Source organism: Fukomys damarensis, unplaced genomic scaffold, assembly GCF_012274545.1.
Source record: "Fukomys damarensis isolate Sample0158 unplaced genomic scaffold, DMR_v1.0_HiC HiC_scaffold_29, whole genome shotgun sequence".
In the NCBI taxonomy this organism is placed as follows: Eukaryota; Metazoa; Chordata; class Mammalia; order Rodentia; family Bathyergidae; genus Fukomys; species Fukomys damarensis.
The window spans coordinates 17,716,583-17,730,348 of NW_022900941.1; the positions used below are offsets into that span (position 1 = coordinate 17,716,583).

A 13,766-nucleotide genomic window follows, 5' to 3' on the forward strand; every position below is an offset into this window, starting at 1 on the left:
ACATGTATCCCATCATTCTGGCCACTTTCTGAAGCAGTCTGAAGTCCTTTCATGAGTATCTTTACAAGATATGATAAAAAAAAAAGGTGAAACCTGTTGCCCAGTTGCATCCAACAGAAAGGCAAGCTCATAAAAAACATTACAGTGTGACCTCATCCACCTTATTTACTGGCTCTGATAACATATGACTTCTGGCTCATCCCTAAAGTCAAAATGGCCATCAGAAGTAAATATTTTGAATGGATTCAGGACACTGAGGCAGCCATGACAGTGTAACTAAAGACACAAAAGACGTTTTCCTGAAGTGCTTCAGAAAGCAGCAAGATGATGCAATAAGTGTTCAAAGCAAGGGGGAGTATTGTGTGGAGGATTAATGGCAATGTGTCCTTTGCTGTAATACATTTTTTCCAAATTTAAAAAATCACTATACTTTTCAATCATAACTTGTATGTTGAGGGCCCCTTGAATGCTTGATTCCCTATGTCTATTCCCTATGTCTTTTGCATTCACAAAAGACAAGTGGATATAATTATTTAACCTTTGCTCAGTCCCACAGTTTAATGTTAGGTAGGACAGACAGAATTATCAAAGCAGGACTCAATAATTAAATTTGTACTCATGTATCAAGCCATGCACTGTTTTAAGTACTGTCCTAAATATACCTCTCACAAATCAATAGTGAATTTTAAATACTCAGAAGCTAGGGCACATTAACTTGCACAAGGTACATGGATTTAAACCCAGTAATCTGGCTCCAGATCTTGTATTCTTAACTTGGCCATAGTTCCTCAGTGACCTTTTAATGCACTTTCCCAGATCTAGAAGTCTAGGACTTGCAGCCATTCTACTTGGAAATGTTGTTAAATTATTATTTTTTAATTCGGGCACTGGCCACTTAATTTGGCTTATGTTTTATTCCTGTATTTTATAAATTTAAAAATGTACTTTAACATCTCTGAAACTGGTGTGTCTTAGAATCAGTTATAATAGTGGCACTTTTACAAGCATTTTTGGCCAGGTGGTAGGTAGTTGTGAACTAGTTGTCACTGCATTAGAACCCACGAACTCAGTCAATAGCCATAATACTAGTGTGACTTCAAAACCAAATATGATACATTATTGTTACAACATGTATTGAAATGTCAAAATGTATTTAAAATGTCTTCAAAAATTTCACTATGATTTGCTGTTGAAAAGATATGTCTATCAAAAACACTTATATACAAAGTAGATTTGATATCAAAGAAGCAAATATATACCGTTGGGAAAATAACTAAAATATTTTCTTGCAAAGGAGTAACAGTGCTTCATGGGACCTAAGTAAAAGAAATCTCTGCAAATACAGGAAGCTGTCTTACATTTGATTACTGACATATGCAAACTTGTTGCCTATTATATGCCAAGCAAAGCAACTGAAAGCAGAAGATACTGCCAAATCCCTCAGAACAAACAAAAGAAATATCAAAGCAACAGAGAGTGTTATAGCCTGGTGTGGGCTATTGTTGAAGTATTGTGTCATAGTCTAATTGGTAGAGTACTTTTTCTTTTTGAATAGTTGATGAAATAAGTGTATTTCATAATCAGTGTGTCTTTATATTTGAAGAAGTATACATTAACAATTAAAGTTCAGAAATCATTCTTTTAACTGGGTATGGTGGTGGATGCCACTGCTTGGTAGGCTGAGGCAGGAGGATCAATGTGAGTTTGAGGTCAACTTAGGATACACAGTGAGTTCAAAGTCAGCCTAAACCACAAAGCAAAACCATATCTCTAAACAACAATAACAATAACAACAACAATAACAAAAATCATTCTCTGAGAAAAAGAACTATAAGATCAATTTCAAGACAGACTTCATTCTTGGTACTTTACGGCTACCTTAGGGCAAACTATTTCTCTTTTCACTCTTTCCATAAATTGTAATTTAATGGTTCAAGACTATAAATGATGCATCTTTTGAAGACACAGTCATCCTTTCCAGACCTCTGGAATTCTATTTAGAAAATTATAGTTCCAGAGTAGCATGCATCACTGTGGTTTTAGAAGAGCAAGTATAAGTAGAATAAGCATTTAACATAGCCTCCTTTGTCTTTGTGTTTTTTATGGAAATCTGTGTTAGTGGGAAGATGTGAAGTCTATTTCCTGTGTGGAATTCTCACTGATCTGAAAAGTAAAAAAACTGGAACTAGTGCCTTAATGCCAACAGACATTTTCTGCTCTTCCAGCCATCTGGTCCTTAAGCATGTGGTCAGAAATGGTTGGTATTTCTTTTACATAAAAGGGACTAAAAGGAACCCGGAACAAGCACTCACAAATCTAGTTAACAGTGTTATGTGTTAAAGGACATGGTTATCATTTGGAGCAAGGAATGGAGACAAGACTTACCATTACCTGGCTGGAGTGCGAATGTGTCCTCCCTCTCCTCTTTTGACGTTTCTCCCTTGTTCTCAGCCAACTGGTCAGGTTCTGACTGTGCAAGGACTTGTTTTTCACAGTATGAGCTAGCTTCAATATTTGCAGAGGTGTTTTTCTGAGGATCATCTTCTTTATTTTTGTTCTTAGCCTGGATATGGTTGGGCCTGTCTGTTTGTGGGATTATTAAAATAAATTACATTTAAAAGTATAAAATTTTAAAATGTCACAGCTAGGTCTTACAAAAAGAAACAGTTAACGATACTTGTTTATTCTTTCAAAAAATTTAGTGAGCATCTACTATTTGCCCTATACTAGATGCAAGGGAGACAGCATGGAACAAGACAGAGAAGTCCCAGCTTCCTGAGGTTCATTAAGTGGTGGGGTAGATGATAATATAAACAAACAAAAAGTGCATCTTCACATAAAGAGAACCAAACTGTGTTTTTGTAAGAGAATTAGGAGCAGTGGAGGGTGGTAAGTAAAGGGCAAAATCCGAAAAAATTGAAGGAAAATTAGAATATTAATATTGAAATGTAGCTGGGGCCAGATTCTCAAAGGGGTCCCATGTGAATTCAGATCTGCTCATAAACCTAGAAGCTTAGCATAGGAGCTTATATCCTTGGATTCAATTTGGAGTGCAGCCAGAATCCACTGGAGAGTTTTAGGCAGAAGAATAATGACGATCTAATTTTTTAAAGGATCACTCTGGCTGCTGTGCACAGAAAGATCACAGTGGAGAAGAGTAGAAATGGGACTACCGAGATCTAGAAGAAAGAATGATGGTGGCTTTCTAGTAGGTTGGTAGCAATAAAGAAAAAGTGCCTGAAGTAAAGGTTCATTTTTGAGGTAACATGATGTATCACATATGGGAGATAAGGAAGAGATACTGCTTAGGTTTTTAGCATGATGTAGGAAGACTCGGGAGAAGATTTGGGTGTTAGATGTTTTAATGGTGATGAAATAAGAATTCTCTTTTGGCTATGTTATGCTTCAGGTTCCCATGACATCTGGCCCCTGGATATGTCCAGAATGGAACTCAAGTGAGAGCTGGCCATTTGAACTGTAAATTGTTAAGAATAAACTACAGATGATAAGAACAAAGAACAAAAAAGTTACATATTGATAAATATTAGCATCCAATGGATACAGTACCACTTCACGTTTTCTCTAATGTGTTAGAGACTGTATTAGCAATCTTTACATATGTTATTCTAATATGGCATCTGTAATTTTTTGGATTCCATCCTTTCCTCAAAGACTTATATGGAAAGCACTATTAAAAAATGTAGATGAATTAGAATTATTTCTGCTTTTAAATAGACTGGTGTACATCAAATCAAGGTTGGAAATCATGCCAAATTGTAGTAATGTAAGTCTAATAATTTTAACTGTAAGATATAGTAATATCACAAGTTAATTAAAATATTTACATTTCTCTCAGGCTTTCATATTTGCAGAAGGTAGTTTATTTGCTTTTTAAAGTTGCTTGACAACATTAAATCATGGTTCTAGGAATTTTCATTGTTGCTCTTAGTACACAAAAGTCATAACTATAATCCATATTTTTAACAAACCATAAACTATAATACTAGATAATAATGAAATATATTAAACATTGTTTATAATCCATATTAAAGCATGATTTTTCTTGCTAAATCAGTTAATGTATACACATAAGTGAACCGACATTGTATAGTCATCATATATTTTATTTTTATTGCCTGTGGCAGTTGAGAATTGCATGGTATCACGCTAATTATGACAAATATAGTATGTAGAATGAGCCTGTGGTTCCAATTTAGTTCACAGACAATAGGTGCCCACATTACAAATATAATCACCCAGACGGCAGACTTGTAAATTTTGGTTGAAGCACTCAAAAGTGCAAGAAAAAGATCTTAGCTACTGAGCACATTTTCCTTCAGATTAAATCTAAGGGAGGAGAGTAAAGCACAAAAGAACTGAAGTAACAGGGTTTATATCAGGCTCAGTCCTATGTAAATACTCTGAAGAATTAATATATAATGGAAATTAGTTATGAACAATTATTACTATTGATAAAATAAGCATTTTTAGATTTTGAAACCATCAACTTGACCCATTTCAATGGCATAAAAATGTTCTCTACAACTGGAAACAAAAGAATATTAATGACCTTTTTCTTATGATAGCCATGGGTATTAATAACCATTTCAGACAGGAAATATCAGAAAATGGCATATCATGCTACACACGCATACCTGAAGTATGTTTATAACCGCTAACCTTAATATAAAGTTTTGGAAGAGAAGAAACTCATAAAACAGACATCAAATTGGTTCCTTAAAGAAAATCTTGAGTTTTTATTTGTCAAGCAAAAATATGACACAATGGTATACTGAGTAGGCAAAAAAGTTACACTGAGTTATTTTGCTATTTGAACAAAAATAATCTATAATTTTCTTAAAAACAAATATCTCTATGGAGAAAAGAAAACAGCAGGTCTATGACTAAAAGGCATATTTGTTACCATAGCAACAGAACTTCTATTCCTGTCCACTCTATTCACATCCTGCTGACATTAATCAGAAATGTCCATTTGTGCCAAATTAATGTCATATCATAGATACTTGAGGATACACATTCTTGACAGAACCAGGAGCTTTTCACATTCCACAAGGGATATACTCACAGTCCTCAGTATATCAAGTTCTTACTCCATTTTACAAATCAAATCAATGCTGAGTCACCTAACCTTTGGTAACAGCCATCTCTAAAAGCACATGCTATCTGAAGATACCACTGCCAGTCCCACCTCCATGGTCATCTTTCTTGTACTCACCAGCACTGCCTTGAGGATTCTCACACATTTCACAGTAAGGTAGCACTGAATTATTGATATAGGTGCAGAAACTACATTGCCAGCCCTTCTCAGGAACAGATGGGGTAGTTGATGGGTTCTTGGCCTCATGGCTACCTTCCATGAATGCAGCTTTGGTTTGCCTGGCCCAGGATGGTTTCTTGTCCAGGGGATGGCTGTAGTCATTGGTGGTAACTGATTTCAGTCTTTTAATTTCAGGTTCAAAATCACTTTCATATTTAATGATATCCCTTGTATCAATTTTAGTAGGGTCGGATGCCACTATAGTATGTTTCTCTTGGTATATCCTTGATTCATCACAGGAAATCTCCAACTGTCTTTTTTTAGGTTTTGGTAAAAAGAATGATCGAATATCATGCTGTTTTTCTTTTTCAAACTAGGAAAAGCAAATAGTTACCAAATTAACAAACAATTGTTTTTCCTAAATGAAAGAGTTTAACAAAACATTTTCATTAACCACATTGTCTTATCCTTTAAAAACTTTTAGAAGATGAATTCAATTATGTTATGAATATATACTATGTATGACTAAATATGTATATGACTAAATACCACATCCATGTACTTCCTGTCTTTCGACTTAGCACTTACTAGTGCCAACCACTTTATATATATTAACACATTTAATCCTTGTGCCACTTCCATGAGGTAGGTGCTATTATTATTCTAATACTTCAGATGAATCACACAGGAAATATCACAAAGAATCAACAACTGGGAACTTTTTTTTTTCTGGAACCGGAGATCGAATGCAGGACCTGTGCTTATGAGGCAGGTGGTGGAACCACTGAACTAAATCCTCAGCCCTGGATATCATCTTATTAAAAAGCTTTTGTATAGCAAAAGAAACTACCAACAGTGTGAAGAGACAACCCACAAAGTGGGAAAAATTTTTGCCAGCTGTGCCTCAGTCAAAGGACTAATATCTAGAATATATAAAGAACTCAAAAAAAATCAGACCCCCAAATTTAAAGACCCAATCCAAAAATGGGCATCTGAAATCAACAGACACTTTTCAGATGAAGTAGAAAGAGTAAACAATATATAAAAGAAGTTCCACATCACTAGTCAGTCAAGAAATATAAATTAAAATAATACTGAGAGTACATCTTACTCTAGAAAGAATGGCTGTCATCAAGAAATCAACCAATAATAAATGCTCGAGGGGTTGTGGGGCAAAAGGAACCCTCGTTCACTATTGGTGGGAGTGCAGACTGGTGCAGCCACTGTGGAAATCAGTGTGGAGATTCCTTCAAAAATAAAACTAGAGGTTCTGTTGATGCAGCTATTCCCCTTCTTGCTATCTTCATGAAAGAATCAGAAGCATCATACTACAGTGATCTATAGCACACCCACGTTTACAGCAGCAGTTTGTAATAGCTAAATTTTGGCAACAGCCCGAGTGCCCACCAACAGATGAATGGATAAGGAAGATGTTTTTTTTTTAAATACAACGGAGTACTATTCTGCCATAAAGGACAAGCTTGAGACATTTCTAGTTAAATGGATGCACTTTGAGACCATACTTCTTTTTTGAGACCATATTCTTCTGTGAAACAAACTGGACATACATGTTTAAATACCACATTGTTTCTCTCATGTGAGAAACTGAAAGTATAAATAAGGACCAAAATGTATAAAGGATATTGGGAAATGGGGAGAAAATTTTCAAACGAGGAGAGTAAGAAAGTGAAATGAGAAGGGAGAGGAAGGAAAACTGGAATCAAAGCTTTTGTAAATAAAGAGAGGAAGAGGGATAAAAGGAAGGGGAGGGGAATGGGAAAAAAAGAAGAAACAAGATATATCATGTATAGGTACAAATTCCCTATGATAAATGTTATCATTATGTGTATCTAAATCTAAAGTGTGCCAATAAAAAAACCTGAAGAATAAATAAAAAGTGTTCACAGTATTAGTCATATTAAATGTTTAACCTTGACCAGAAATTGTAATTCAAAATATCTTTAAAACTATTGATTACAACAGCCTTTTTAATAGATTCATTTTAATAATTATTCTTGCTTATAACAAATATAATTTCCTTTGGCTAAAAATACTTATAACATAATCTCATATCTTTCATTTCCTTCTCAATGTGGAAATCTCAATTTCCTAATTAGAGAAAGTAGGGTATCTATGACTATGATCGAGTAGCTAGTAGTCTAAAGAGTTAATTTATAGAAGTCCTGCTAGAGGCTAAGTTGGGAACTATGTTGGACATACTGTGTGACAGACTATATTTCCAAAGATGGTTACATCAATTCTTATGCTGTTTAATATGCTCTTTTCATAATGACACTGACAGGCTTCCACTGAGCAGTGGGGTCGCTGTCCTTTTTGCTTGAACCTGGGTAATGAACTCACCCCTGAATTTTCAGTTAAAGTGATGCTATGTGACTTGAGCCTTATTCATTGAAGGTGATATGGCTTCCACTTGGCCGGATCCCTACTCACCTTCCCTTTCTTTCTCTAATGGGACATTGGCCTGTGGAACCTGCCATATGTGGGGAAGGTCAGGCCGTGGAGAAACCATGTATGGGTGTTTAAGCTGACAGCAAAAGAAAGGCCAACAAGTGTAGCCAGCATCAATTGCCAGACACGTAAGTTTTCAGATGTGTATAGACCTCAGTCTCTGGATCTTCCAGCAAAGGCACCAGTCATCATGGAGCAAACATGTCATCCCTGTTGTACCCTTGTTGAATCTTCACCCACTGAGAAATAATATATGGCTACTGTTTTAAGAAACTAAATTTTAGAATAATTTGTTATGGACTAATAGGTAACCAAGGCACTGTTGATAAGGGTAGCAAAATATTATATAATTATAAAATGTTATTTTATAATGAATCTTATCTATACTTCTTAGTAGCACTATACAAATAAGATTTACATAGAAAAAGAAAGATTTACCAGGGGCTACAGGAAAAGGAAATGGGCAATTATTGCTAAATGATTTCAGAGTCTCTGTTTGGGGCAATGAAACAATTTTGAAAATATTGGTGGGGTTGCACACTTTGAATGTAATTAATGCCACTGAACTGCCAATCTAAAAATGGCTAAAGTGGCAAATTTTACATTACCACAATAAAGATTTCCAAAAACTAAAAAAGGAAGCATAAGGAGTGATAAAAAAATTTAAGCTTCATTAAAAAAAATTTTAAGCTCTTTCCACATTTCTAAAATTAAAGCATCACAGTGTAAAACTCTCCCTCATCCCCACTAACAGAACATTTATCTTTACTGTTACTTATACATTTTCAAATATTATAAAAAACTACCTAAATAGCTGTTAAATTAGATAAAGAAACTAGATAAAAATTTAAAGAATGAAATCATTAACCATGAAACAAGATTTTTCAAACATTATATATGGGAAATTGTAAGAAAAGGGTATTGAAAAGCAGATTAGCAGACTAATGGGGTAGCATGTTAGGAGGGGAAAGGTAACAAAGATAGTTAAACATTTAAAAAAATTGTTCTCTATAAGACTATAAAGAAAGCTTATAGGATTTTGAAAATATTAGCAAATGTTCAACAAAGATAAATTCTATCAGCTATTTATGGTTAGATCGTGTTGATTTCACAAGGGAGGTAAACTTTCTCTGAGTTCTTGCTTGCCTGGAAGTGATATGATTTTCATCTCATCCATAGTAGTTTTGCTTAATCTTTTTTCTTTCTTTTTTTTTGGTACCGGGGATTGAACTCGGGTCCTTGCGCTTGCAAGGTAGGCCACCAAACCGCTGAGCTAAATCCCTGGCCCTTTTTTCTTTTTTTTTTTCAGTACTGGTAATCAAATTCAGGATCTTGTGTTCGTGAGTCAGGTGTGGTGCCAATGAGCTAAATCCCCAGTCTAGTTTCACTTAATCTTTAAAGACATCGCTCTGTTTTTTCAACACTGGCTGATGATGACAGTGTTGGTTCTCTTTTTATATTTAAGGTTTCAGGAACTGCTATCTCTAGTGTTCCAAATTTCACGATGATCTATATATATTTATGAAGTGTGTTTAGTTGCACTGTTATAGTGCCCTCGACGTTCTGAATCAACTCAAAATGTTTACCTTTCATGATCATTTTGACTTTCGGGGACAGCCAGAAGCTGCACGGTACCAGATGGAGTGAATAAAATAGAAAATGATCCACTGCATTGGTTTTATGATCCTGTCTTCAGACGGTACTAGGCAGTAGCATTCACTGTTCTTTCTTTCTTTCCTTCCTTCCTTCTTTCCTTTCATACCAGGGATAGAACTCGAGTCCTTGCACTTGCAAGGTAGGTGGTGGCACAACTGAGTTAAATCCCTGGCCCCCTCACTGTATTTTTTTTTAATCTATACAATTTTTATTATACTTCCATATGTTTCATAACTGTATCATTCCTACAGCTTACGAGGAAAGTATAGGAAAAACAATAATCCAGTGTTTTTAATGGGTTAATACAGGAAACAAATTGAATGAAATATAAGCACTAAGATACAAGCCGTCTTTTGAAATCAACAAGAACCAGGTATGGGAAAACCAACACGGTTCTGTAGGAAGAGAACAGGGCAGGCCACGTGCTAAAGTTTATCACAATGTCTTGAAATGACACAGTGTATAAAAGTCCCCACATGCTTTCCACTTAAGGAAACTGAACAATACACATCCTAAAAGCCACAAGTACCAGAAATTCAGGTGACGTTAGGTCTGATAAATAACCAAGGAAAAAGTTAATAGAGAATGATCGTCTTGCCAAGTTTTCTGGATGAGGCCAGCTTTCCAAGCTCCAAGTGCCAAGTTTATCGAGAACACTGTACATCACAGCATAGAACTATTACTTCTCATGTTGCTGAAATACCACCATAAAGAATATAACTTGACCAACATCTAGTATTTAGATTGAAAAGATGAATAGCTATTTTTCAGAGAATGACCCAACATGGAAAGGAAGAGGCTAAATATATGCTCTATAATAAATATAATGATAGAAAACATTGATACAATAATAATTTATATAAGTACTAAGCCATTTTGAAGGTGAAAGAAAATATGTCATATTATTGCCAATCTTCAAAATATTTTGGATAAAAATCTTTTACTTTCCTCAATATTTGTCTCACTGTATTTTTTAATTGAACCTTGTAAACTTACAAAAGAGGACTTCCAGAACTGGTAAGAATGATGGGGTAAATGTGTTCAAAGCAAGGCAGAATCTTTTTTGTTTTCTTATTGACTTTACTGGTACTTTTAAAGTATACAGTACAATTACATTCATCATTGGGATCTTGTACCTTCACATGACAGATCTTGGTTCTCGTTTTTTCCCCATACCCCTGCCCTCCCTTCACCCCCTCCAACCTCCCCTATTTACAAAGACTTTGTTTCCATTTTTTCCTTTTCTTGTATTTTTTCTTGTCCCTTATTTCTTTTCCCCTACCCTTTCCACTTCCCCTACACCTTTAACCCTTTTCTTCCTATTTCACATTATCAGTTATACAATTTGGATCTTATTGACACTTTTAGTTTTTCATACCAGAGAAACTATTCAGCATTTACACATGTATCTTATTTATTTCACTTGAGTATAGCCTCAATATGCATCTATTTTCCTATGAATTACTCTACTTTCTCATTCTTTATGGCTAAGTAGTATTCCATTTTATAGAAAAACCAAATTTTCTTTATCCAGTCTCCAACTGATGGGCAATTGGGCTGTTTCCAAGTTTTAGCTATTACAAACTGTGCCACTATAAGTATGGATGTGCATATATCACTGTGGTATGATTCTTTTAATTCCTTTGGAAAGATAACCAGCAGAGGGGTAGCTGGGTCAAATGGAACCTGTAATCCTAGTTCTTTAAGGTATCCCCATACTGATTTCCACAGTGGTTGAACCAATCTGCATTCCCACCAACAATGAAGAAGGTTTCCTTTCTCCCCACAACCCTGGGCAACATTTGCTATTGGTTGATTTCTCGATAGTAGCGATTCTTTCTGGGGTGAGGTGGAATCTCAGTGTTGTTTTCATCTGCATCTCTCGAATGACCAGTGATGTGGAACATTTTTTCATATATTTACTTGCTGCTTTTAATTCTTTGTCTGAGAAATGTCTGTTCATTTCAGATGCCAATTTTTGAATCAGGTCTTTATATTTGGGGCGCCTGATTTTTTTTAGTTCTTTATATATTCTAGATAATAGTCCTTTGTCTGAGGAGCAGCTAGTAAACTTTTTTTTCCCACATTGTAGGTTGTCTCTTAGCTCTGCTGGTGGTTTTTCTTGCAGTGCAAAAGCTTAATATGATGAGATCTCAGTTATTGATTCTTTGTGTTAGTTCCTATGCTACTGAGGATTTGTTCATAAAGTCTTTCCTATGCCAATGTCTTTGAGAGTGCTGCCTAACTTATCTTACAGCAAGTTTAGAATTTGTTTTAATATTTAGATCTTTAATCCACTTGGATTTTAGTTTAGTGCATGGTGAAAGACAAGGGTCTAGTTTTAATCTTTAGCAGGTTGAAATCCAGTTTTTTCAACACAATTTACTGAAGAGGCTATCTTTCCTCCACGGAGGATGATTGGCTCCTTTGTCAAAGATGAGGTAGCTGAGTACATCTGGAGTTGTTTCTGTATCTTCCAATCTATTCCATTGATCCTTGGGTCTTTTTCTTTGCCAGTACCATGCTGTTTTTATCACAGTGGCTTTGTAGTACAGTTTCAAGTTGGGGATTGTGATGTCAAGGGGAAGTCTTTTAAGGGGGATTAATAGCAATGCGTATGTTACTGTAATAAATTTTAAAAATATAAATATTCACTATATTTTGATCATTCTGTATATATCATCTATATCTACATGCCCTAACAATTTTGCTCAATACCAGGATACCTTATCAATTTTTTTCATTGAGTTCATTGGTACTTTTTAGATATACAGTACAGTTACATTCATCATTGGGATCTTGTATCTTTATATGATGTATCTTTTGGGGGTTGTTTTTGTTTTGTTTTTGGTACTGGGGATCAAACTCAGGAATTTATGCTTATGAGACAGGCAGTGGAACCACTGAGCTAAATCCCCGGCCCTATACGATGTATCTTGATACTTATTTTTTCCTCATACCCCTGCCCTCTCTTCACCCCCTCCACCCTTCCCTATTTACAAAGACTTTGTTTCCATTTTTTCCTTTTCTCATATTTTTTCCCTTTCTCCTACACTTCTCACTTCTCCTACTGCTTTGCTACCTTATTAATTTTATATAATACTGATTATCTTTAGTGCCTGGAAACTTATTGATAGTTTTTTTCAAGGATTCTTGTTCACATAGTGTTGGACCCAAACATTTTTATTTATCTTTCATATATACCTTCTTTTTGTCTTTTGTCCTCTAAACTCCTGGAGTTTTCCTCTATTTATTTTTCAGCTCTTCTATGGAATTATTTTACTTTGGTGGTCATACGTTTAACACATAAAAGTCTCTTTTTATTCCATATTCCTTTTTCATAGTACTGTATTCTGATTTTATTTATAGTTGTAATATTATCTCAAATTTAAAGCTCAATTAGAGTTTATAATAGTCTATCTTCAAGATCAATTTTTGTATTTAACTTTATTCACCTTTTTTATTCTACAGGTTTTGTCCTCAAATGTTCAACGACTCTTGGTTTTTCCCTTCATATTAAAAATGAGGGAAAGAAGAACTGACTGAGACCTCACAACACATGGGGCTTATATTTCCAACAAGACCTTATAGGACATGATGACTGGATGTAAGTAATGAAGAGGGTGTTGTGCCCCATAATGATCATAATCTTTTGTTCCAGACTACTAGATTTTTCAGACTTGTGACATGATAGTGATGAATATTTTAGTTATTGAAATAGGAATACAGGCAGATAAATGGTTCATTAGGAGGCAAAAAGAGAGGCAATAAAGAATTAAGTTCATTTTTAGGCATGTGAGAATTGGTGAGTACCAAGTAGAGGGTTTCAGGATGCATGTCTGGTTTCTAAGAGAAAGAAACAAATGGATTCAGACATCTAAGAACCACTGACATATGCAAGTGCATAAAGTTTTGGACGTCATAATAAATAGAAGCAGTTTAAGAAGGTAAGAAAGATGAAAGAAAACTCAAAAAGAAAATACCTGGAGAGCAAGGGCTTTAGTGTATGCATGTTCGATTTTTTTTATTCATTATACTATGTACTCTGTGGCTATTTTAAAACAGAAGAATTTGTTTCTTACATTGTATTCCCTTCTTTTGCTTTTCCTTTCTACATCTCCCTTAGGAAAAAAGCTCCTAAATGGATCATTTGATTTTTCTTAAAATTTCTGTCTCTTTATATGTACTTTCTGTGTTATTTCCTCATTGTTTTCCTTTCCTTTCTTACTGAGTTTCTGGCACTATTAATGTCTAAAGCTTGTCCCTGTTGGTTGGTTTTTCCTTTTTCTGATTCTTGTTTGATGGGTGTATTTCCTTTTTACTTCTCTGTAAAAGAAATTTCAATTATTAATAAGTTTTGTTC

The 13,766-nt window shown here is 34.9% G+C and overlaps 1 protein-coding gene across 10 annotated transcripts in view; it reads right to left on the reverse strand.

Moving 5' to 3' along the window:
- Zranb3 (zinc finger RANBP2-type containing 3) overlaps positions 1-13,766 on the reverse strand; it is a 240,322-nt gene that overhangs the window by 15,703 nt on the left and 210,853 nt on the right. For 9 of the 10 annotated variants that reach the window (XM_010606168.2, XM_010606167.2, XM_033757271.1 and 6 more), the window contains 2 exons: positions 5,237-5,651; positions 2,386-2,583 (listed from right to left, as the gene is read on the reverse strand). In XM_010606168.2, coding sequence (XP_010604470.1) covers positions 2,386-2,583; positions 5,237-5,651 — 613 coding nt within the window. The remainder of the gene's footprint in view (positions 1-2,385; positions 2,584-5,236; positions 5,652-13,766) is intronic. The other variant, XM_010606169.3, reaches the window with a different exon arrangement.